Source organism: Schistocerca americana, chromosome 6, assembly GCF_021461395.2.
Source record: "Schistocerca americana isolate TAMUIC-IGC-003095 chromosome 6, iqSchAmer2.1, whole genome shotgun sequence".
Lineage (NCBI taxonomy): Eukaryota > Metazoa > Arthropoda > Insecta > Orthoptera > Acrididae > Schistocerca > Schistocerca americana.
In genome coordinates, this window is record NC_060124.1 from 319,957,530 (window position 1) to 319,984,818 (window position 27,289).

Sequence of the window (27,289 nt, forward strand, 5' to 3'; positions counted from 1 at the left end):
ACACAAAAAATACAGCACATTAGCATGCCTAATACAGTATAGGAAAATGGTTGGTATTCAAAATAGCTTTCAGTCATCTCAGAATGAACTTTTAAATAAAATACTTTCAGGAACTGATAATGAAGAAAATGTCACTGGAATATATGTAAATTTCTCTAAGGACTTTGATTTCATAGTTCACATTAAACAATAGCTTAAGCTTGACAACATGAAAATTAGAGGAACATCCAATAACTGGAAAAAATAATGTCTAAGTGGATGAAACCAAGTGGTTGAAGTGCAACACCAAAGTTTCAACATATTAAGTCTACATTTTTCAAACAATGAAGCCATTAAATATGGAGTGCCACAAGGGTCAGTATTCCAACCACTTCTATGTTTCTGTTATATGTGAATGACCTGAACAAATTCAGTGAAAACGCCATTCAATTTGCTGTTGATACTAGTGTACTAGTTAGTGGGAAACAAATTGAAACACTTCAGAAGTTTACAACAGAGACACTGAACAATAATGAAAACTGAATCAGTCATAACAGATTGGCAATAAATGCAAGTAAGACAGTGGTGCTAAAACTCTATAATGTGAAAAAAGATGAGCAAGCTGTTCAGATCCAGATAACTGATATAGACCATTGTAGTGACTCGAGAATTTCGGTGTAAACTCTAGAGACACTTGGCCTTCCACCATCTCGAACACCCGATGTTTTAAAAGTAAGTAAGAGAGCAGAAACATATCTACTATGCTGCCGGTTTCTGTGTGCAGGCTGGTTTCTGTGTGCAGGTTGGAAGTTTGTAATGAGAAGATGATAAGCGAGGCAGTAGAACGACGCTGCCAAGTGTTTTGCTGCAAGAGCCACAGACACTGTGTGAGAGGACACGAAATAATTAAAAGCTATTCTTTGCTGTGTTAGTGAATGTCATTGTTGAAAAAAAAAAAAGGAAAACAAACATTTGACTATAGACTTTTAACTTACTTCATATCTTAGCTCTGAACAAAGCAAGACACATGGGAAGTCTATAAATTATTTGGTTGTTAAAACCAGGCAATTGTGATTGTATTTAATTGTATCTAATGGGTATCAGTGTAGTGTACTTGCAAGAGTTTGTATGATTATATGAAACTTGTGTAAAGGAAAATACACCTGAGCAGAAATGAAAGTATGAGAGTTCCGAGTTATTTCAAGTGAGAGAGATAGTAATTTTTTTGTTCCTCTAACCTGCATTATTTCTTCAGAGAAGAAGTTATGGAGATCAACACAGCCAAATATCTAGAGAAGAGGATTGGGTAATGTTTCAAGTAATTCAACTATAATAAGAGAAGTGTGAACTTCGCAATCCAGTTTTGCATCGCTTCCCTTGTCGCTGAAACCATTAGAACGTGTCGGGCGACGTGATCAGGACTCAAAGAAAGAGTCATTTTGAAATGAAATCAAGATAAGAAGATATTGTGAGTTGCCATAGCAACCAATAGTAACAAGACAAAATTGTTTTGCAAAGTTGGATTCTGCATAAACAGTAAACAGGGGTGAAAATTAATAAATACCATACAAGAAAAGATGCAAGGAAAATCTCAACAGTTTAGACTAAGAAGAGTTCTGATGAGATCTATTTGATGACAAAGATCCAGTATGGAGAGTAAGCAGCCCTCACACACATTGCGGGGGCATGGACTCCATGACCAGAAACCAACGCCAACGACGGCAGCTGCTGCTCACTGGTGCTGACTACAAATCCGTTCACCGACACTGTCACTGAAACCAACCTTTGACGCTGCTGGCACCTGTGCTGTTCACCAGCACTGATTCCACACTTGCTCACTGATGCAGCCTAAAACTCTACACCAGGTGAGCGAAAGACAATTGAGTGTGAAGTTAAGGACACTGTTCAATAATAGACTGTTATTATATTCAGGGTGAGTTTTTTAATAATAACATGATCTAAAAGTATGAAAAAATATGGATAACACTCAAAAAACTGGGGAAACATCAGAACCAGCCATGGCCATGGCAATAACGACAGAAATGCACACTGGACTGAGGTAGCAAATTTAATTAAAGCACTAAGTCTTAAATTAGACTCAGTGAATACTCACTAAATGCTAGATTAGATAACCAAAGTGAAGCTGCAAATGCTCAGATTGCAACTTTAAGTGAAAAATTAGATGGACAGAGTGCAAATTCAACTAACTTTAAGAGAAGAACTAAGTCTTAAATTAGATTCAGTAAATACTCAGTTAAAAGATTGATTAGATGAACAGAAGGCAGATTCAGCTGCAATAAGAAAGGAGCTAAGTGCTACTTTAAGTGAATAACTAGAAGCACAGGATGAGGTTTTAAATGCTAAGTTCAATGCCTTAAATGATAAAGTGAAGAGTTTGCAAATAGATTTAAAGAATGAATTAAGTAATTCCCTGACTATCCATGTAAACTAACTGTTCACTGACTCTAGTCAGATACAGAGTAACGAATTTCAGGACTTAGTTAAAAAACTAGAATTTGATATTGAAGATATATGTAATAATGTATAAACAGAACTTGGCAAATAGTTAGGATCATTTCAAAGTGTACATTTGATGCTGTAAAACAAAGATTACACACTTTAAAGGAAAGTGTTGAGAAACAGGACAAATTAATACCTTTAGTCCAATCGCATAATACATGTATTACTACCCAAGTAGATAATGAGGAACATGGCTTTAAGGAGAAAATAGTCATTTCAGACTTAATAAATATAAGTAATCTGGAGGAACAGGTAGAGGAAATAATCGATCAAAAAGTTGCCTCGGGGATAATCTCATTTCGACTGTTGCTTTTTCCAAACCTAACGATACTTCTTATGCTATCACTCTGCTTCTTATACTATTCTATCATCCACCATTAGGAGAAGTCATCCTCAGTTGTTGGAGGATTGTGCCTGTTAAGTTGCCTTCAAGTTCCACTCAAGTCAGCGGTGGTCTCGATTGTAATGTTGACAGCAGCCAACGCAGTCTCCGGAGGAGTGTGCCCGCTAAGTATTTGGAAGAAGTCATCCTCAGTTGTTAGAGGATCATGCCAATAAGTATTTAAGTTGCCTTCAATTCTGCTCTAGTCAGCGGTGGTCTCCATTATTTTTGCCTAGCTAGCCAGTCTCTCCTGCCATCCACGTATAGTTAGGTCTTATTTTTGCCTAAGCTACTCTTTGAAAGTAATCTCTTATCCAGAAAGTCCATGCCAACCTGGGTGCAGATTAATAAACTGCAAAGAATATTAGAGTAATAGAAAACATAATTTTGTATGAATCATTATATAATTGTGATAATATGATACATACTTTTATATGTAATGCAGAATGTTTTTCTACCTTTTACGAGATGTGATGTGTAGGGGAGGGTTTATATTAGTTTTTGGAGAGGTGGGTAGTGTAAGTACAAACATGGGTAACACAGAATACACACCACACCTCCCAAATGACCCTCGCAAAGAAGTGTGACTGATTCTTCACCATTTGCCGTTCCATAGGTGTTGCTAAGATTTTTCTCCGGGGACCTCAAGGGTGAAGGTAAAAATGTCCGTTCTGTAGGATACGATTAACACCATACCTCCTCCAGCTTCTCACTCAAGTACTGGTGAGGTAGGGGTCCTAGGGGAGGGGGTGGGAAGGGTTTCTTGTCTTTGGCGCTATCTTCTTTCTCTTCTTCGATCTTAGCAACCATTTCTTCCTTTTTCCTTTCTGACTTCTCATTTGAGTAACTGTCTATCTTTCCCTCTTTATATGTTCATATACTTGTATAGCAGAAGTCCTTCTCATTTTCTGTGGTATCCAATAACCTTCAACTTATTTTTTATAAGTAGGCCGACGAATCAGGCAACACAAACACACTTACGCGTACACACAAAAAATGCGATTACACAAACAAAATCTTACATATCAAAAGGGGAGAACCATCAAGGGTTGTGGGGGGAAAGGAATGTGTACATAGGGAAAGGATGCACACATTGTCGTTTACTGTGATGGTACTACATCCCACACATGATTATATAGGGACACTTTAGGGTAATATGCACACATTGTCGTTCACTATGACAGCTCTACATTGTGTAGATGCCTAGATACATGAAAGAAACTATTATGATTCTATGTCACATATGTACATTAAAAAAACTCTCATATTTCTATGTCAGGGATACATAAGAAGGAAGTGTGAGTAATTAAGGAGAGCATAAGTCAAGGAGGAATTACTGAGCACAAGCCAGGAAGGAACTAATTGTGATAATTATTCAGGAATGTCAGTCAAACATTTGTTCTGGTGATTTGTAGAATAGTGGGACAGGTATAGCATAAGTAAATTTATGATATATTGAATAGTGTATATAAATGTGGTTTCTACTGGAAACTTAGAAGTAGAAGAGTAGTGGAGGACTCTAGGGGATTAAGGGAAGTAATAGGGAGTGAGTGTTAAGTGTGAAATAGATTTTATTTTCCAGAGGACATTTAATTTTAGTGTACATAAAGATGTATACTTGGGAAATGAATCATAAGTCCTACTCAGGAAGGATAAAGGGGGGGGGGGGGGGGGGGGTTGCAACCAGCATTTACTGGCTATAAAGGGCAGATAGGCAGACCTGAGAAAGGCTGACCTATACTGTGAGGACAAGAGCACCAAGAAGGGGATTGACCTGTACCATAGGAAAATAGGAATTAAGAGGGGCATACCTACCGAAACAGAAGAAGGAATTGGACTCTTAGGGTCAACCCGTATGTAAGGTATGGGTACTGTTCCTAAAAGGAAAAGGGCAGTATTGTGGCAGAAGTCACACGTTTTGTAGGAATTATTCTGGTAAATTTGAATTCTGTATTCCACTAGCATTATTATATTTTATGTTTATGAGTGCCAGAAAGAATAATTTCATTTGCCCAGAGTTCCTCCAGACTACAAGCAACTGTAGGTAATGAAACTATTACATACTAAAGAAAAACTAGTACATGGACTTAGAATTAAGAAACAAATAATTAAATGTCTATGACACCTGGAGATTGTCATTGGAAATCAAGAATGTTGTTCACATGATTATTAGATATAAAAGTACTAACTCCAACATTAGGTGACAGGCTCAGATAGTTATTATCAGAACAAACACAGAAGAGCTAGATATTAAGTACTCAATTACTAAAAGAAATATAATTTATACTGATTAAATGTTAGTTAGCGTTATGTGAGATATTAAAGTACGTAATGAATATGTATAAAATATTGTGTATTCAAGCTAAGGGGAGGGATATGTAGTGACTCAAAAAGTGCAGTGTAAATTCTAGTGACACTCAGCCTTCCACCGTCTCAAACGCCCAATATTTTAAAAGTAAGTAAGAGAGCAGAAACGAATCTACTGTGCTGCCGGTTTCTGTGTGCAGGTTGGAAGTTTGTAATGAGAAGACAATAAGTGAGGCAGAAGAACAACGCCGACAAATGTTTGCTGCAAGAGCCACAGAAACTGTGTGAGAGGACACGGAGTAATTAAATGCTATTCTTTGCTGTGTTAGTGAATGTAATTGTTGATAAAAAAAAGGAAAACAAACATTTGACTACAGACTTTTAACTTACTTCATGTCTTAGCTCTGAATGAAGCAAGATGCAGGGGACGTCTATAAATTATTTGGTTGTTAAAACCAGGCAATTTTGATTATATTTGTTTCTAATGGGCATTGGTGTAGTTGACTTTCAAGAGTTTGTATGCTTATATAAAACTTGTGTAAAGGAAAATACACCTGCGCAGAAATGAAAGTATGAGAGTACCGAGTTATTTCAAGTGAGAGAGATAGTAATTTTTTGGTTCCTCTAACCAGCATTTTTTTTTCGGAGAAGAGGTTATGGAGATCAACTCAGCCACATATCCAGAGAAGAGGATTGGCTAAATGTTTCAAGTAAGTCAACTGTAGTAAGAGAAGTGTGAACTTCGCAATCCAGTTTTGCACCACTTCTCTTGATGCTGAAACTGTTAGAACCTTCATACTTTAAACATAAAGATCTTATGTTTATAGCTTAGAAAAACATTGAATAGAGGACACATATTTGAAAAAGTTTATAAGAAATGAAGCACTGCATGCTATTTAATAAGAATATTAGAAGGATGCTGCAATAAAGATTGTTTGAAACCTATATTCTTTTCTTGTATATCCTCACAACTGAAATACTGAATTATTTTTGGGATAACTCTTCTTTCAGCCAAATATCTCTAGACTGCAAAAAAGGATTGTAATAATAATGGAAGGTGTAAGATGGAACAAAATCTGGAGAGATACACTTCAGCAATCTGGAATTCCTTCCACTTCCATGTACCTATGTGTATGAGATAATAAAACCATGCAAAAGAATAATTTGATATGGAACCAGTGAACACTAGTCTATATAAGACAGAAACAGTGCATTATAGAAAAAGTTTTTATAATAAGCCTCCCTCCAGAAATTAAATCAAAAAATGAGCTGTTGGTAAAAAGCTCTCAGACACCTAGCCAGGTTGCAATATTAAAAGACTGTGACTTTTTGATGAGTGTCATACTCATTGCCTTCTGGTGAAGTGTTTGAGATATGTGAATGCTGTAATAAATGACCTGTTGAGGTTCAAGTTAGCTACTAAGGCATATGCGACTCCTGATTGTTTCCCACAGGAAGTGCACTCATTATTTATGTCTGTACCTTAGTGATGTATTATATACATGTTACTCTATCTTAAGTTCCATAATGATCAACTACATAAATGCCAGTGTCATATAAATATGTCTGCAGCTGTGGTCTTGCGGTAGTGTTCTTGCTTCCCGAGTACTGGGTCCCAGGTTCGATTCCTGGTGGGGTCAAGGATTTTCACCTGTCCCTGGGTGTTGTTGTATCATCTTCATCATCACCATTCATCCCGATTATGGTCAGAGGAAGGCAAAGGCAAACCATCTCCATTACGACCTTGCAAAGTACAGTGCTATGGGTCTCCTGCATTGTTCCCCATGTCTGTCAAGGAGCATGGAACTTCATTACCATTCCAACTAATATCATTTACCTGTACAATATATACTCATTCTGTTTTTACAGTATATCTTATTCTACTTGTACAATATATGTCCTGTACATTAAAACTTAATGCACATTTAATGTAAAAATAATGTAAATAATCTAAGTTTAAATCATGTAATAATATATTTCTTGTACACTTACTTACCCTATACCAGAATTTACCATTTGTGTACTACATGATTATGTGGACCAATGAACATCTAATCTAATGTAATGGAAAATGCAGGGCCTGTATGGTTTTCAAGGGAAACATCATTCTTCCCACTAAATAGCCTCAATATCAGGTAGCGATGACAGAAGTGGGTTGGAACCACACACCCTTCTCTCCGAAGTAGACCACAAACATTCAATAATACTGTAGTAGTGAGGATGATATGCAAAATTCACCCTTATGCTCACAAACACGGTCTTGGATGATGTAAGCTGCATGAACAGGGGCCCTGTCATCTTGGAATGAAGCATCACCATTGGAGAAACAACAATGGACAATGAGATGGTCACATGTCCTTGTTTCTGTGTGCACTATTCCTCAAAGCAATTCATTTGTCTTTTACTATGTTCCCTTGAAAAGGGAAATGGATAGGCTAAAGTTAGATATAGTGGGAATTAGTGAGGTTCAGTGGCAGGAGGAACAAGACTTTTGATCAGGTGAATACAGGGTCATAAACACAAAATCAAATAGGGGTAATGCAGGAGTAGGTTTAATAATGAATAAAAAATAGAAGTGTGGGTAATCTACTACAAACAGCATAGTGAACACATTATTGTGGCCAAGATAGACACAAAGCCCATGCCTACTACAGTAGTACAAGTTTATATGCCAACTAGCTCTGCAGATGATGAAGAAATTGAAGAAATGTATGATGAGATAAAAGAAATTATTCAGGTAGTGAAGAGAGCTGAAAATTTAATAGTCATGGGTGACTGGAATTCGAGAGTAAGAAAAGGGAGAGAAGGAAACATAGTAGGTGAATATGGATTGGAGTTAAGAAATGAAAGAGGAAGCCGCCTGGTAGAGTTTTGCACAGAGCATAACTTAATCATAGCTAACACTTGGTTCAATAATCATGAAAGAAGGTTGTATACATGGAAGAACCCTGGAGATACTAGAAGGTATCAGATAGATTATATAATGGTAAGACAGAGATTTAGGAACCAGGTTTTAAACTGTAAGACATTTCCAGGGGCAGATGTGGACTCTGACCACAATCTATTGGTTATGAACTGTAGATTAAAACTGAAGAAACTGCAAAAAGTTGGGAATTTAAGGAGATGGGACCTGGATAAACTGAGAGAATCAGAGGTTTTACAGAGTTTCAGGGAGAGGATAAGGGAACAATTGACAGGAATGGGGGAAAGAAGTACAGTAGAAGAAGAATGGGTAGCTCTGAGGGATAAAGTAGTGAAGGCAGCAGAGGATCAAGTAGGTAAATAGACGAGGGCTAGTAGAACTCCTTGGGTAACAAAAGAAACATTGAACTTAATTGATGAAAGGAATGGTTCTACACCATCTGGAACTGTTCTGTACTACTGCATAATTTCAGCCTTAAATAATTTCTGAGTATGCTGCTAAAAATATTTTTATTTTTTTTATTTTTTAAAAATAAATTAGTAAGAGTTATTTAGTACATCAGTTATTATTTGAAGTTAACAGCAGTGACTAACAGAACACAACTTATGCCATGTGTGATAAGTTACTACATACATTTGTTGACTGAGATGGCAAACATTTCCATACTGGTCTCTTGCACATGTCATGTACAAAAGCACTATCTGCCTTGTACTTCTGGGCACAGACATCATACATAACTGCAGAACTAACACCATTAGTATTATTCAACCACAATTTTATTTTCCTCTTTCCCCATCTTTTTAACCCAAACATACAATAACAAATACAATATCCACATTTTTTCATGTTTACTAATCTCAGGTAACACACTGTTGATAAGGTCTATTGGCTAGCGTACTTCTATTACATACTTCAGTGATGTGGCTGCCTTAGAGCTGGTTCCTGTGTTGCTCTCCATAGTTCTGGACATCAGACAGTTGGGTTCAGTAGCATCAATTAAGGTCACCTCACATAACCAGTGAACAGACTACATGATTAATGGGAATTTCTGCTGTTGCCAAGAAAGTTGCCAATATAATGCCAGAAAGGAAAGAAATAAAACTCGGCCAGCTGATTAGGGAAAAGCAGGAAGCATCAGGTGAGTGTGTTCTGCACTCATAAATCCACAAAGTTGCTACAGGGGAGTGCTGGCACCAGATTAAGCTTACATGTACCAAATGTCAATGGTATAGGTTTGAGTACCATCAGATAAGGAACCAACAGTTGAAAACACAAACAGTTATCACATTATTGTAACATTTTAAGCTGATAGAAACTGTTTGTACTATCTCATTCTGTCTCCACAAGTGTGAGTGTACAGTGATACATACACATACCATGTAATTGCAATTCTGAAGTATTATTCTGATCACTCTTTGACTAGAGAATTCTAGATTATTCTATGCTTTGTATCACCATGACTCTTATGTTCTCATACTTGTAAGTAGTTCTGCACATGTTATCTGCTTTGGAATTTGAATGTCTGTCATTTCTGCACTGGCCATGCCATTCTCATTCTCACACAAGAATGGCCAATTCATCAGTCACCATAGAACCAGCTGCAAGCAGTGTAATTAATAGGGTTATGGTTAAATTGCCACCATTGTGGCAATACAGGGCTGTGAGTTGCACAGCTTGAAAGCCAGTTAGTCCTTGCAGAGACATCAGCAGATGGCACAAGATATGGTTATGTTGTAACAGTGCTCACAGAGGACCTAGCTGCAGAAGTACAGGATATTCTAGCTGCACTGCTGGACACTTAATGGTATGCATAGTCAAGAATGAACTGGTGACATGCCTGTCACAGACAGAGGTAAAGGAACTGGGGAAGTTTTTGTGGTCTAAGGAGCTCAAAAATCGCAACCCATCACAACTTTTACACCATTTGCACACATTGGCAAGCTGCACAATATTTGGATATCCCTATTACCCTTGGACACAAAAAATTCTGACAGTGTGCACAGTTGATCTAACTGCACTAGCACAGACAGCAGACAGGATTTATGACATATATCCCACAAAATGTATCAACACTGACACTGCAAAAAAGAAAATGTGCCTACAGTTACACTAGCATTTGTACAGTCACAACGAGCACAACTTACCACACAAGTAGCCACATTACAAATGATACACACTCAGCAGTGACTGCACCATTGGCCATGACAAATTTGCAACCTCTCATCATCACCACCAAGTATCTGTAGGTATCACAAGAAGTTTGGCAACAATGTGTGAAAGTGTACAGCTCTGTGCAAGAGGAAACATGAAACAGAAACCATAGCAACAACAGCCACTTCTATCAGCAGTATGCATTGAGTTTTTGTCACAGAGTGCAACACGAAGTTACAACATCTAGTGAACATGGGGGCAGAAGTGTCAGTGTACCCGGCAACACATCTACCATGCCAGAGATGTGATGACTGTCATGTGTTTGCCAGTAAATACCCTAAGATTAAAACATATGGCCTGGTCACATTGTTGCTTAACCTTGGTCTATACCATATATCTGAGTGGCACTTCACAGTAGCTAATACATCACAGCCTATTATAGGAGCTGATTTCTTATCCTTTTATGATATTATACCTGGTCTATCATGTCATCAGCTGATCGATTTGATTACAAACCTGAATACTCCAGAGAAGGTGTGTTGTGTCACCCTGATGATGGTACATGCAGTTACAGGAAATATGCTGCACACACAACTATTGAAAGAATTTCCTGAAATCAAGCAGCAGTTGCCTACTCTCCTGGGAGTTAAACACACAATGGTGGATCACATTTTGACCACACCAGACCCAGCAATTCGCACTCAGCCTAGACCTTTGACAGCAGAGAAGTTGAAAGTGGTGAAGCAGGAATTTTGTAGCATGGTGTCACAGAGCATTTGCAGAGTTTCGAGTAGCAGCTGCTCAGACCCAATCCATGTGGTACCTAAGAAGAAAGACAGATGGCATCCTTACAGCAATTACCATCTGTTCAGTGTGAGTACCACCCTAGGTTGGACCTGGTGCCACACTTAGAAGACTTTTCTTCCAGTGTTTACAGTAAGACCATATTTTCCACAGTTGATCTAGTCTGAGCATACTACCAGAGAGATGGAAGAGATTCCAAAAATAGCAGTGCCAACACCGCTCAGCCTATTCCAGTTCACTAGGATGCCCTTTTGTCAGTGCGACACAGCATGGACATGCCAACAGTTTCATGGATGACATCACTAGGGGCTCAGGCTTCTATCATGTCTAAATAGATGACATATTGGTGATATCTGTGTCAGAAGAAGAGCATTTGCAGTAGATGACCCAATTATTTGAACACTTACTTGCATAAGTATTGATAATTTATACTTCAAAGTGTACTTTCAGAGTGAAGGAGCTGCAATATCTTGGTACATGGAAGATGCACATGGCTTTGACTATTACAGGGTAAGGTAGAAGCCATAAGCAAGTACCCTCAACCCAATACAGTCAAAGAGCCATACCAATTCTAGTTATCATGGGTTCTTAAACAATAATGCATTGATAACTGCTCACCTGAATCAACCAAAGCCAAATGACAGGATGCATTGGACAATCAATGTGGACAATGATTTTCAAGCTGTGAAAGCAGCAACTGCAGAGGCTGCACATTTGGTACACTCAGTGGCAGAGATTTCCCTTGCTCTTATGGTTGATGTCTCATCTACCACTGTTGGTGCTACTCTGCAACTGCATGTCGAGCATTGTTGGAAGCCTGTTGTATTTTTTGGTCATAAGTTGTCACCTTCACAGCAACATTGGGCAACGTATGACCATGAACTATATGCTGCCTATGCTGCAGTCAAGAAGTTCAGGCATTTGTTACAAGTCTGGCAGCTCAATATTTATACAGATCGCAAGCTGCTAACTTACACTTTTACTGTAAAATTAGAGAAAGCATTGAGACAGCTATGCTATCTAGATTACATTAGCCATTTCATTACCTGCATTGTCTATGTACGAGGGAAGCTGAATGTGCCAGCTGACGTACTCTCACATGTAGAGGTTGTGAAAGTGACAGCAGATGCACGTTCACATACTGAAGTTGTAGCAACTGCCACTGAATCTGATGCTCTCACACAGACCCAAAAACATGGTGAGTTACATGATCTATTGAAGTAATTGGGAGGACTGAAGTTGCAATGCATTGTGATGCCTGAAGTGAATGTTGAATTACATTATGGTCTATCCAGAGTGAAAGAACACCCATTTGTGCCACAGGAATTTTGAACCCAAAAAATTGCATCAGTACAGAGCTTGGCACACCCAGGAGTATGAGGCACTCTTAGATTGGTCAAGCAAAGTTGCATCTGGCCTGAAATGCATGCAGATTGTAAACCATTTGTCAAGTGATTCAAAGTATGTTAGAGGAACAGGATCACACCACATGTCAGGGAACCTTTAGGTGCATATCTACCACCAAATCAATGTTTTGAACATGTGCTCCCTGATATTGTAGGCCTGTTTCCAGTCTCAGAAAGCTATGGTCATTGTCTCATGGTTGTGGACTAATTCACCAGATGGCTCAAAGCTTCCCCGTGAAAGATACTGCAGCTGAAACCACAGTGCAAACATATTTTTGTGGTTGTACTACTGCAAGTAACAATTGACCAGGGGCAAAAATTTGAAGCTTACCTGTTCAAAGCATTAGCTACGTTATTAGGCTTGAAGCAACTACTCACCACAGCCCATCATACTGCATCAAACAGCTTAGTTGAGCATCTGCACTGAAAACTACAAGCAGCTCTGGAATGTCATGTGGCACAGAAGTGGATGAAGCCATTACCTACTGCACTCCTTGGTCTATGGACATAATTCAAAAGTGATGTGAAGTCTAGAGCAGCAGAATTAGTATACAACAAATGTTACATCTGTCATGGGTACTCTTGCACAACATGGGAGATGATACAATCTCTGCACCAGACTCTATTACCAGATTCTTGGAGCGTATATGCCAGCATAGACCAACAGCACCCTGAAGTTAGGTTGGAAGACACTAATTTGTGTTTGCAGATCTTAACAATTGTATATACATTTTCTTATGTAATAATGCAGTATGCAAGCATTACAGCCATGATAGCCTATGATTAGCAAAAGAAATAACACATTCCAAATTAGAATCAAAAGTCTGCCTACCACTGTCATGTTCGATCAACTCAAGCCTGCATTTTGCAACACATTGGACACTGCAAACACTGCAGGATCCACACGTGCAAAATATGAGATTACAGCATCAGGAAATTTTCCAGTATATCACAGTCACCAAGTTACACAATGGACACCAGGTGGCTTTATGAAGAAACAATGCCAATGATTGGTACCTCACACACCATTGGAACCACCGACTCCAGTCGCACAATGCCAGGTTACAAGAAAGCAGCGGTAACACATGCTGGACAACACATGAAGTTTAATATATGATATTGTTAGCACTACAGGAGGAAGTCATGTACTGTCTCATTCTGTCTTCACAAGTGCAAATGTACAGTGACACATAAACATTCCAGTAACTGCAGTTCCAATGTGTTATCACAGTTACTCTTTCAGTAGAAAGATCTAGATAATGTTGTGGTTCTTGTCACCACTGCTCTTATGTTCTCATACTTGTAACCTGTTGTGTACATGTTATAAGTGGAAAGAAATATTTGATTCTATCTGATGTCCTCAAGTTCGAAACAGTGAGCACAAAACTAAATGCATGCATCATGAAAGGGTATAAAATTTGTCACTCTCTCTCTCAAACACACCTGTTGTCTGCTGTACAATAAGACAGGCAGCTAGGACTCTATCAAGCAGTTTCTCTTCAGTGTTTCACACTTAAGACTTCATGTAACCACCCCCCCCCCCCCCCCCCACACACACACAGGAAAAAAAATGTTAGGGTTAAAATATGAGAGTAGCGCTGGCTTTGGGACGAGACCTTCCTTTACAGTCTAACAGCCAGGGTACCTGTTGTCCATGACATTAATACTGAAGTGGAATGGTGTACAATTGTATTAAATCAAAACTGGTCTACAGAAGGAAATAAGTATGATCTCCAATAACTCAAACTCCAGGTAATGTGCACCATTCATGTTTTGATACAAAAAATATTTTTCATCTTTTTTTGTGTAAAGTTTTGGTCATTATGAGTTCATATACATCAGGATGACAGCACACATGTGCTTTACTTCTCCTACTTAATAATTTTATTCAGATAATCAAATGGTTAAGAACAATCTAGCATGCACTAGCAGATGCATTTTATAATGTCATGATGTTTAATTTGGGTTATCAAAATTCTAAGCAATCTCCATCTCAGTAGTGTTAGTTCCCCCAAACAGTTCATATTACTAAAATTGCAAAAATTAAATTTGTATGAGAGTGTAATATGTTACCAAATACAGAGCAGAGGAATGGAACCATCTACTCAGACAGGCAGTGGAAAATGTATCTATCAGTCACGCCAATGAATGTGGAAAGACACAATTTTGAAAATTGCAGAACCACTTACACTCCAGTTAATCTGAATGGGTTTCAAATCATCAAGCAGATTTAGATTTCCTATGGATTCCTTACATAGCTTTAAGAAATGAAGATTAGAGTTTAGCGTTCTGTTGACATCACTGTCAACAGAGGTGGAAAACAAACTTGTATTATGAAAGGATGGGAAAGGAAATTGGCAATGCATTTTTCGAAGGAACCATGCCAGGATTTTTATTGGAGCTGTTTAGGGAAGTCACAGAAACCTATATCTGGATGGCCAGACAGGGATCATACTGTTCCTCCTGAATGTGATTCCAGTATGCTAACCACTGTGGCACATCACTAGGTAAAATAAACAGCCAAAATGGTCCATTGAAAAGGACACAGTTGCTTTCCTCCCCAATATGAGCTTCTGCTCCTACTCTAATGGCTTCATCTTCAAAGCTTGTTAAACTATGATCTTATTTCCTTTTCCAGATAATTGTACAAATTCTTGTTAATAGCCTTTGTCTAGTAAAAAAATTGACAATATTTAAAATATTGTCCAGTTAGTATTTTCTATGTTGTCAGTACCAGTATCTTATGACATTCCAGTCATGCTATTGTGAAAACAATCAATGACTCATTCTACACTGTACTAACACAACTCTCAGCACATCACTATTGCATTTGTGTACCCATCCAGGTATTTTGGCTTACTTTTAGTAGATTTCATGTCAAGTCCTGAAAGGTATAACATAGTTGAATTGATTTCAAGAACGGAAGGAAAATTTGTGTGTAATAGCCCATCATGACACAGTCATTAGATAAAGAGCACAGGATCAGATTGAGGAAGTTTGGGAAAGAAATCAATGATGGCCTTTTCAAAGAAACCATTCCAGGATTTGCCTTAAGCAATTTAGAGATAGCACAGGAAAACTGAGTCAGGATGTTTGAGTGATGATGTGAATTGGTGGTGAAGATTGCTATCAGTGCATGGGCAGTCATGTGGTTTTAATATGGCACATGACATAATGTGGTAATGAATTATCTACAGCAATAAGGAAGAGGGAACATTAGCATTTAATGTCATATTAGTACTGCTAAGTAATTTGTCACCTCAGACAACTGTTCCACTGTTAGTAGTATCTAAACCTCCCAAGCACTAACCTTCTGATCACAAGGGGTGATTAAGAAGTTTCCATTCGAAGGTCATACAGTCCAGAATTTGTATGCCAATCAGGCAAAATCATCATTAGCATTGAGGTAATCAACAAACCAGTGCAGCTGGTTGAAGATTACTGTTTGGTAAAACACAATTTCCTACTGCATGAAGAAGTCTGTAACTGTCTGCTGCACACCCTAATCTGACAGAAATTGTCAATCCTTCAAGGCCCCTGTTAACGGACTGGACATGGGGAAAGGTCAGTACTATAAGGAGGGTGCTCGTGTGTCTCCCACCCAAGTTGGTGTAACTATTGCTCTACATATTTTGCGATATGAGGATATGCATTATTATGAATCTTGGAATACCACTCTACAACAATGATTTTCGAAGAACATGCAGCCCCACACACATACTTCATTTTCCATTGGATATCTACCAGTGTTCAGCCTTTGGCAGCTGAAAAAATAATAACAGCAAAATGGTCCCGTTTGGATGCATTTAATAATAATATCACCATAGTTCACCTTTCTACATGCAATGCACACACATCAAAAAGATGTAAATGTCACACTAATCTGTTGCCTACATGGTGGTACTTATATATCTACATTAGAGTGATGCTACATTGCAGATATGCTGCAGCAACATCCTCATATGGATACTTCTTGATAACCTCTTATAGTTAATCTTACAGCCATGATTATATGTAGAATTGGGAAATTTCTGAATCCCTGTTTGCTGCAATACATGCATCTGCATCATGACACATATAGATTAGATTAGATAAGATTAGTTTTTCGTTCCATAGATCCATGTTAAGGAGATCCTCATGGATGTGGAACATGGGAACTTGTCACCTTTTTTTTTTTTTTTTTTTTTTTTTCTTAAGACTAAACTAGCTTCTAGTGTCTTGCTCCACTAATTCCTCACCCCACCTGACTAACCACTCTACTATTCTTCATGAGTATTCACGTACCTCAGACTGCACATTCACACCCACGCATGAACTACTTATTTTCTAACTGCATTACTCTCAAGTTCCCACAAAGATAAGATGATAAAATACTTCTGCTGTCAAGTTGTGATCATTCATAATATGAGCTACTGCCTGAATTTCTTCTTCCACTGCCATTTCACCATTTCAGTTCTACATGTTTTTGTAGTCATCACCTATATAAAATGCACAATTAAATAAAAATGGCATATTGGCCTAATCCAAACAACATTTGTTGCATTGTACATTCACAAAATAATGGCTTCATTCCATTCTAGAAAGAATTAATCAGCTGAACTTATTTTCTGGATGCCCAACCATTAAATACTCTGATGCAATAAATGAAGGATGAAATTGTTACCCTAAATAAAGACTCAAGTATCAATGTCTTTTTAGTGCCTTTGAACTTGTGAATTCCAAAGTGTGCTTGTGTATTTGTTTTTACAGTTATAATCACCACCAGCAATGATCTAACTAAGAAAGTCCTTACCATGTTCCACTATGTCATTCTGAAGCTCTCACCAAACAGGTTACTTCTGTTCAGGCTTTAGTACCCACTAGGCAGAAATGAACTTCATTTATAGGCAGTCTTGAAAAACTGAGAACACACTATCATGAGATATTTACAAAATCTTTGCCACTGCATTCTGAGTAATTTAACATTATTTATTTACAGTAGTGTTAGCCACGTCAACAACCATCCTATTTTGTGTGGCACATGAAGCACCGCAGCTGTTTTGTTTTGCAGTCAATGGTTGGTTCTTGTTAATCTATATGAATCAATAAAATATTGTTGAATGTAGAATAACATGTGCACTATAGAGCTGCTCCAACATTTCATAAGCTATTATGGCAGATTTCTGCAAAGGAATACAAAGTTTAAGTGATGATTACAGTTATATTTACAACAATTGATCCATTTTTATATATCCAATACTATGTGACCAACATGACTCATTCTTTTTAAGTTTCAGTGTTTTATTGTTTACTAATTACTCTCTACAAGTCACTATGCAGAACATGACAGAGACTAATGATTGTTTTCTTGTGAATATACATATGTCGTTACTATTGTCCTCCCTTTTGATGAATATAGTATGTTTAAGACAAATAAATAAGTATCATCTACTTATAAAATATTCTTGGTCATTAGAATTTTACATTATACACTTACAATAGACTTAAGTTTGCATGAACTGCATAACTATCCACATTGTCTTGCCCTCCAATTTAATTTTGGCATGTAGAAGAAACTCCACCTACTCTTTCGAGTATACATCCAAACAATAATAAATATAAATGAGATAACATAACCTAAGTGTACAGCACATTGACAAAACTATTTATGTGGTAACTAATATAGGGAAAACAGAGAGAATAAGCACAGCAACTCAAGATGACTGATTCATGTATAGAATTAGTGGCTTATTGTAATTTTTGAATAATGCTTTTGAAAATATCGTCCACTTGTTTGCTTGCATGTCTTGATAAATAGACATTAATTACGATTGACAGCTATCCAAAATTAATTCAAAATAAATTTTCTGATTGTGAATATCTTGGCATCAGCTGCATAAGGTATAGATACACTAGTGACATACGAAAATTTGTCCAGACTGAGTCTCAAATCCAGACAGCCCACTTATCATGAGCAGTCATCTTAGCCACTTAAGCTATCCATCCACACTTCCCAGATTGACCCAAGTTTTCATACATAGGGCACTATCATATAGGGAAAGAGTGTGGCTTATGGAAATCTGTGTCAGTCCAGGAGGTGTGTATGGATAGCTGAAGTGATTAAGGCGACTGCTCACAATAAGCAGGAAATACGTGTTCGAGTCCTGGTCCAGCGTATATTTTCATATGTAACTAATACATAGTATATCTTCTACTTTACTTTATGCTATCCATCAGTTTACCATTACTTCAAGCAATCCAGTTACACTAACCAATAACAAGAAACTTTATCATACCGCATAACGTTTAGACATTGACAGCTGATCTATGCACACTGCAAGCTATCTAATTAAATAAAGGAGTGGAGCAACTGAATCACATTCTCTGCCAGTGTTTCAACTACCTTTCATTGTGGCCTGAAATGAAGGATACCCTACCCATCATCTTCTCCACCCATTTCCCAATGGTATTCTGCTACCCAACATCCTTGTCCATACCTCCTCGCAACCCCTTGTCTCATTGCTGGTATCCCTGCAAGAGGTCTAGATGCAAGATCTGTTCTCATCCTTCCACTGCAGTCCTGCCACAAGCATCTTCTATCCCATCAAAGGTAGGGCTACCTGTGAAACCAGTCATCTGCAAAATAAGCTGCAATCACTGTGCTGCTTTCTATGTTGATGTGACACCTAACAATTTTTCTGTCCACATGAAAGCTCACAGCAAAATGGTGCCAAGAGGCATTGAACCACTCAGAGGCTGAACATACATCCCAATGCAATGTGCTTCACTTCAATGACTGCCGCAAAGCCTGCAGCATCTGGATCCTTCCTGCAAACTTCAGCTTTTCTGAGCCGCATGGGTGGGAACTCTACCTGGCCTCGTCTTTTCATTATCCCTGTTTGTGACACAGTGCATCCTCTATGTGGTGAGTAGCAATGTATCCTCTTCATAATGTTTTTGATGTTCTATCCTGAACTTCCTACTGTTTAATTAAATGAAGTTCTTGTTCCTTTGTACCTAGAATAAAAAGATCAGTTTCTCATTTATTCAAAAGTGAGTGCAGAAATATGCTGGGAGAAGTATACAGATTGATTGAGAAAGAGAGAGAGAATGGGAGGAAAGGAGAGAGGTATTGAATGGGGAGTTAGGGATGAAGAACTGCTTATAACAAATGGACGCTTTAATTGTCAATACATATTATAATGCAATACCACTCCTTCCAATTACACATCAATACTTATAAGTTTAGGGAAAAGAAGTGTCAACGATACTGGAAAAACAAATTCTGAACATGCAAGGTTATCAGGACAATTTCTGCCCACATAACCTAAGGTAAAATATAGTTGATTACTGTACTGATTCAGTTACTGTTGGATTTCAGAGCCTTGATCTCTCTGTGTAAGTCTAGACAGTTTTTAGATATGAATGATATGGATACCTGATATTCCATTCTTCTCTTAAGTGATAATAATTAAATGGAGGAAGCAAAGTAGAAAATATTTCTTTTCTCAGTACACACTTTTGGCATTCTGAGGTAGTTAGAACTGATGAAGTAAGCTTGCAAAACTATGTTATCACCATCAACAACAAAAGCAGCATTCATTTGATGTCCAAACCTACATAACAGTCTCCTATAGGATGTTTCATGCATTACAGTCTTCAGAAATACCTATCTGTGTTGACCTCATGTGGTTTCTAACACCATCTATCCATCTTGCATTATGTAATTGTGCCAGTCTTTAGTTACCTCTTGGTGACAACTGAAGAACTTTCTACCATCCATTCACCTGGTTACAAATCACTTCCATCTACTTTCCATTTACATTAGTCATAATCATGTCCTTACCTTCAATTTTTTCACTAATTCATTTGTTATCTTATGTCCCCTTATAATTGCACCACTCCATTTCTTCTCTGCAAGCCTCAGTTTTTCAAAGTTTTGTGATTAAAAGTGTATTTCTCCTTATCATAACATAAAACTGGTGGCACACAATGAGTGAAAACTTTTTAAAAAAATATCTGAAAATAAACTCAAAATAATAAGGAAAATAGTTAGAAGGGAAACTGAAGAATCTGTCATGGAAAAGACATTCTACTAATTAAAGGCAACAACCAAATGGTCTATGACACCAAACATACAGCAGGTCTCTTTAATTATCCATGCTGAGAACAATATTCATCATGAGAGCTGTATGAGCTATCAAACATTATGCTTTGCTTCCTATCATTAAATATGAAGCAAACCACGTACTCACTCTACCTTGAAAGCCATCAACCTTATTCTTCTCTAAGAGAATGTTGTGATTTATATATTCAAATGTGTTAGATATATCATAAAATTTCAAGTAAACAAAATTTTGTCAGTAGGTTTTTTTTTTTTTTTTTTTTTTTTTTTTTACATGATCAGTGAAATGATCCATGACATACTCAATGCAAGAGGCACTTCAGGAATCCAGACTCAATACATAACTATTGAAAACGAAATTGATAGACTGCCCTTTTCTGTATTCATTTCCTTCCTTCTTACATTCAGCTAGACACAGGAAAAGTTATAAGCCTCTGAACATCTATGGTCACAGCAGCTTAAGTTGGGGCCTGGGCAGTTCACATGCCAGTCACAAATAAGAAGATTCCTGAAGGCAACAATGCCACTTAGTTGTCAGACAGTCATGTACCACTCATAACATATTTCATCTTGAGGATAGCAGACTTTTGACTCACCACTTTGACTGGATAGTAAGCCTATCTATATTTGTTCCCCATAGAGCAACATCCCATCCCCCTATTTTTCTTCTTTCTGTACTACCCCCTCTCCAACCCCCTCCCTCCCTCCCTCTTTCATGGAAGAGGGGTCGAGGGAACCCACATGGGGAATATTTGTAGTTTTGTCAATAACCTGACAATCAAGAGAAACCTCTTAGAAACCTTAGCTGTGACCAGGCGAATGGAACTATTTTAATTTATTTCTGGGTCAGTGTTATCTATCATCCCAGACAAAAACTAAAGGTAAAAGTAATCCATTAGGCTTGTTGCCTTATGGGCACTACAGCTACATCACTTGAGATTTGAATTTGACATTGGGATCTATCTTGGTCTGTCATCTTAAGTATGACTAAGATTATGAGAGCTTCTTCGAGTTCTAAGAAGAACCACCTTCTGCAGCCTCAAATCTACTTGTATCCCTACATAAATAGCTAAACATCATGCACAAATATTTTCAATAATTATAAGATCTTAACTGTATCCATCATCAAAATGTCATAAAAGGGCAAATTCATTACAAGCAAATAGTAATATTAAATGTTATCATATGAAGTTTAAAGGAACAGTAAAACCTTTTCTACTGTATAAGAAGAAGAAACATACCAAAACACAGCCATAGTGGGATACTGAAATAAAATATAGAACTTAGTAGCATAATGTCCTCAAACTGAAAGCTGTTGATAGATGTCTAAGAAACACAAACAGTTTCAGTGTCTAGAAGATAGAACTATGACTTTAAGCTCTATAACCTGATTTAATTTTGAAGGACAGCATTCACTAATAATTTTTAAGTGTAACTGTGTGTGTTTCTTCTCAACCCTGTCTCATAATTCACTGATAAATAATAAAAATCCTGATTTACCATAACACGGAGTTCGAATTTATTGGCCGATGTGTCATAAAATCGCAAATCCTCAGTTGCACTTGTACAAACAATCTCACAATCAGGTAAGCACACAAGATCTGTCACAAATGTCTGAGTAGTCTTCAGTTCAGCTATGTAAAAGACAATACAAAAGTAATACAATTAAAAAAGAATTATTATAGATACAGAAAAAATAATGTAGGTAAAGACGAACACTAAGAGATGCAGCTATGAAACTAAAGTTGACTGCTATGAATTACACTAAAACACATTAGTTTCTTCTCTCTATAAGCACAGTTTCCATAAATCTGATTTCCTTCATCATTCTGTCTTAGCAGGTGGTTAATATGGATCAGTCTAATCAAATTCATATTGTCATGAATGAGGCATTCGGAACTGCTAGCATACCACCCACACTGAGTAAACTTGTGGAAAGAGGAAAATAAAATAATTTATTGGAATAACAGAAGTGCTTTTAGTGATACAACAAAAATACTTTTATCAAAATCTGTAGGAGATGAAAGGGAGTAAGTGTAATATTAAAAGTCTATGCATGGGCAGGTGGACAGAGGAGATACAGTGGTTAACTTTGTAACTTCACATAAAATTATTCATTACTCTGATTCCAAATAGCAATTGCAGAAGCAAAAAATTCAGTAATATAATTTCAGTAACCCCTTTGAAGAGCAAATGGAAGATATAGATATATAACATAACTCACGTCATGTAAAGGTGCATCTTGCAGGGAAATCATGCTGATACTAGGGGCTGGTCGTGTCAAATTCTGCAGTGAGCCAATAAAAAGCCACATGGAAAATCGCTAAACCTCAGTTTTTCCACTGCTAGCTGCTATCATCTGACTTTGCTTCTATAAAGTGAATTACGATTACCTAGACTGGCCTGGACTTCTATTAGGATAGTGATTGCTGTGGTTTCCAGTTACTGAGAGACTTGTGATGGTGCTGTTATCTGTACTCCATGAGTTGGCATAACATTTTCATGGTGCTTCTATTTGATGAACCTGTCATTCAGAACAGGGTTCCACCACACACTGGAGGTGGCTACATGGGAAACAGGGGCTTTGTGGAGAAGACTGGGATTTTTTTTTTAAATTAGTTGCCCTAGTGAAAGTTCAAACACGGTACAGCCTGACAGGAAGAAGCTAAAATACAAGATGATGGTAGATGGTGATGATGACAATGGGTTTAAAGGAAATAACAATTTGGTTATTAGTCCCTCACTCCAGTGGAAATTCATGTAAGACTACACTACTGGCCATTAAAATTGCTACACCAAGAAGAAATGCAGATGATAAATGGGTATTCATTGGACACATATATTATACTAGAACTGACGTGTGATTACATTTTCGCACAATTTGGGTGCATAGATCCTGAGAAATCAGTACCCAGAACAACCACCTCTGGCCATAATAACGGCCGTGATACGCCTGGGCATTGAGTCAAACAGAGCTTGGATGGTGTGTACAGGTACAGCTGCCCATGCAGCTTCAACATGATACCACAGTTCCTCAAGAGTAGTGACTGGCGTGTTGTAGCAAGCCAGTTGCTCGGCCACCATTGACCAGACATTTTCAATTGGTGATAGATTTGGAGAATGTGCTGTCCAGGGCAGCAGTCGAACATTTTCTGTATCCAGAAAGGCCTTTACAGGACCTGCAACATGCGCTCGTGCATTATCCTTCTGAAATGTAGGGTTTTGCAGGAATCAAATGAAGGGTAGAGCCATGAGTCATAACATATATTAAATGTAACAGCCACTGTTCAAAGTGCCATCAATGTGAACAAGAGGTGACCAAGACGTGTAATCAATGGCACCCCATACCATCACGCCGGGTGATACGCCAGTATGGCGATGATGAATTCACGCTTCCAATGTGCGTTCACCGTGATGTCACCAAACACAGATGCGAACAACATGATGCTGTAAACAGAACCTGGATTCATCCGAAGAAATGACGTTTTGCCATTCGTGCACCTAGGTTCGTCGTTGAGTACACCATCGCAGGCGCTCCTGTCTGTGATACAGTGTCAAGGGTAACCGCAGCCATGGTCTCTGAGCTGATAGCCCATGCTGCTGCAAATGTCATCGAACTGTTCGTGCAGATGGTTGTTGTCTTGCAAACGTCCCCATCTGTTGACTCAGGGACGATACGTGGCTGCAGGATCCATTACAGCCATGTGGATAAGATGCCTGTCATCTCAACTGCTAGTGATACAAGGCTGATTCAGCACAGTGTTCTGTATTACCCTCCTGAACCCAATAATTCCCTGTTCTGCTAACAGTCATTGAATCTCAATCAACACGAGCAGCAATGTCGCAATACGATAAACCGCAATCATGATAGCCTACAATCCGATCTTTATCAAAGTTGGAAATGTGATGGTACCCATTTCTCCTCCTTACACGAGGCATCACAACAACACTTCACCAGGCAACAACAGTCAACTGCTGTTTGTGTATGAGAAATCGGTTGGAAACTTTCCTCATGTCAGCATGTTGTACGTGTCGCCACTGGTGCCAACCTTGTGTGAATGCTCTGAAAAGCTAATCATTTGCATATCACAGCATCTTCTTTCTGTCAGTTAAATTTCACATCTGTAGCATGTCATCTTTGTGGTGTAGCAATTTTAATGGCCGGTAGTGTATATGAAATGGGAAAAGGAGAACATTCCGCTCTAGGGCGTGCACACGGGGGTTTTTTTAGGTTAGAGGGACCCCCCCTTGGGCGAAACGATAAAATACCTGACGGCTTACCAGAGAGGACATTATCATCGTTGATAAAGAACGTCCGTCCTCAGAGACCAAAAACAGGAAAAGTTAACGTAATATTGGTAAACTGCAGGAGTATCCAGGGCAAGGTTCCTGAATTAGTATCTCTTATTGAAGGAAATAGTGCGCATATAGTATTAGGAACGGAAAGTTGGTTAAAACCGGAAGTGAACAGTAACGAAATCCTAGACACAGAATGGAATATATACCGCAAGGATAGGATAAACGCCAATGGTGGAGGAGTATTTATAGCAGTAAAGAATTCAATAATATCCAGTGAAGTTATTAGCGAATGCGAATGTGAAATAATCTGGGTTAAGTTAAGTATCAAAGGTGGGTCAGATATGATAGTCGGATGCTTCTATAGACCACCTGCATCAGCAACCGTAGTAGTTGAGCGCCTCAGAGAGAACCTGCAGAACGTCGTGAAGAAGTTTCGTGATCATACTATTGTAATAGGGGGAGACTTCAATCTACCAGGTATAGAATGGGATAGTCACACAATCAGAACTGGAGCCAGGGACAGAGACTCTTGTGACATTATCCTGACTGCCTTGTCCGAGAATTACTTCGAGCAGATAGTTAGAGAACCAACTCGTGAAGCTAACGTTTTAGACCTCATAGCAACAAATAGACCGGAACTTTTCGACTCCGTGAATGTAGAAGAGGGTATCAGTGATCATAAGTCAGTGGTTGCATCAATGACTACAAGTGTAATAAGAAATGCCAAGAAAGGAAGGAAAATATATTTGCTTAACAAGAGTGATAGGGCACAAATCGCAGAATATCTGAGTGACCACCATCAAACGTTCATTTCTGAGGAAGAGGATGTGGAACAAAAATGGAAAAAATTCAGAAACATCGTCCAGTATGCCTTAGATAAGTTCGTACTGACTAAGGTCCAAAGCGAGGGGAAAGATCCACCGTGGTACAACAATCATGTACGAAAGGTACTACGGAAACAAAGAAAGCTTCATCATAGGTTTAAGAGTAGTCGAATCATAGCTGATAAGAAAAGCTGAACGAAGCGAAAAAGAGCGTAAAGAGAGCAATGAGAGAAGCATTCAACGAATTCGAACATAAAACATTGGCAAACAATCTAAACAAGAACCCTAAAAAGTTTTGGTCATATGTAAAATCGGTAACCGGATCTAAATCCCCTATTCAGTCACTCGTTGACCACGATGGCACCGAAACAGAGGACGACCGAAGAAAGGCAGAAATACTGAATTCAGTGTTCCGAAACTGTTTCACTGCGGAAAATCGTAACACGGTCCCTGACTTCAGCCGTCGCACGGACGCCAAAATGGAAAATATTGAAATAAACGATATCGGAATTGAAAAACAACTGCTATCACTTAGTAGCGGAAAAGCATCCGGACCAGACGAGATACCCTTAAGATTCTACAGTGATTATGCTAAAGAACTTGCCCCCTTTCTATCAGCAATTTATCGAAGATCGCTGGAAGAACGTAAAGTACCTAGCGACTGGAAGAAAGCGCAGGTCGTTCCCATTTTCAAGAAGGGTCATAAATCAGATGCGAATAATTATAGGCCTATTTCGCTTACGTCAATCTGTTGTAGAATAATGGAACATGTTTTGTGTTCTCGTATTATGACGTTCTTAGATAATACAAATCTCCTTCATCATAACCAACATGGATTCCGCAAACAGAGATCATGTGAAACTCAGCTCGCCCTATTTGCCCAAGAAATTCACAGTGCCGTAGACACTGGCGAGCAGATTGATGCCGTATTCCTGGACTTCAGGAAGGCATTTGATATGGTTCCGCACTTACGTTTAGTGAAAAAAATACGAGCTTACGGAATATCGGACCAGGTTTGTGATTGGATTCAGGATTTCCTAGAAGAAAGAACACAACATGTCATTCTTAACGGTTCAAAATCTGCAGATGTAGAGGTAATTTCGGGAGTACTGCAGGGAAGCGTGATAGGACCTTTATTGTTTACAATATACATAAATGACTTAGTTGACAACATCGGTAGTTCCGTGAGGCTATTTGCAGATGACACGGTTGCCTACAAGAAAGTAGCAACATCAGAAGACTCGTACATACTCCAGGAGGACCTGCAGAGGATTAATGCATGGTGCGACAGCTGGCAGCTTTCCCTAAACGTAGATAAATGTAATATAATGCGCATACATAGGGCCAGAAATCCATTCCAGTACGATTATGCCATAGGTGGCAAATCATTGGAAGCGGTAACGACCGTAAAATACTTAGGAGTTACTATCCGGAGCGATCTGAAGTGGAATGATCACATAAAACAAATAGTGGGAAAAGCAGGCGCCAGGTTGAGATTCATAGGAAGAATTCTAAGAAAATGTGACTCATCGACGAAAGAAGTAGCTTACAAAACGCTTGTTCGTCCGATTCTTGAGTATTGCTCATCAG

At 38.3% G+C, this 27,289-nt stretch overlaps 1 protein-coding gene across 1 annotated transcript in view; it reads right to left on the reverse strand.

Annotated features, from left to right (window-relative positions):
- Positions 1-27,289, reverse strand: part of LOC124620111 (WD repeat-containing protein on Y chromosome) — a 480,275-nt gene that overhangs the window by 416,914 nt on the left and 36,072 nt on the right. Inside the window, exon 4 of the mRNA XM_047146781.1 lies at positions 22,077-22,210. Within this exon, the coding sequence (XP_047002737.1) occupies positions 22,077-22,210 (134 nt within the window). The remainder of the gene's footprint in view (positions 1-22,076; positions 22,211-27,289) is intronic.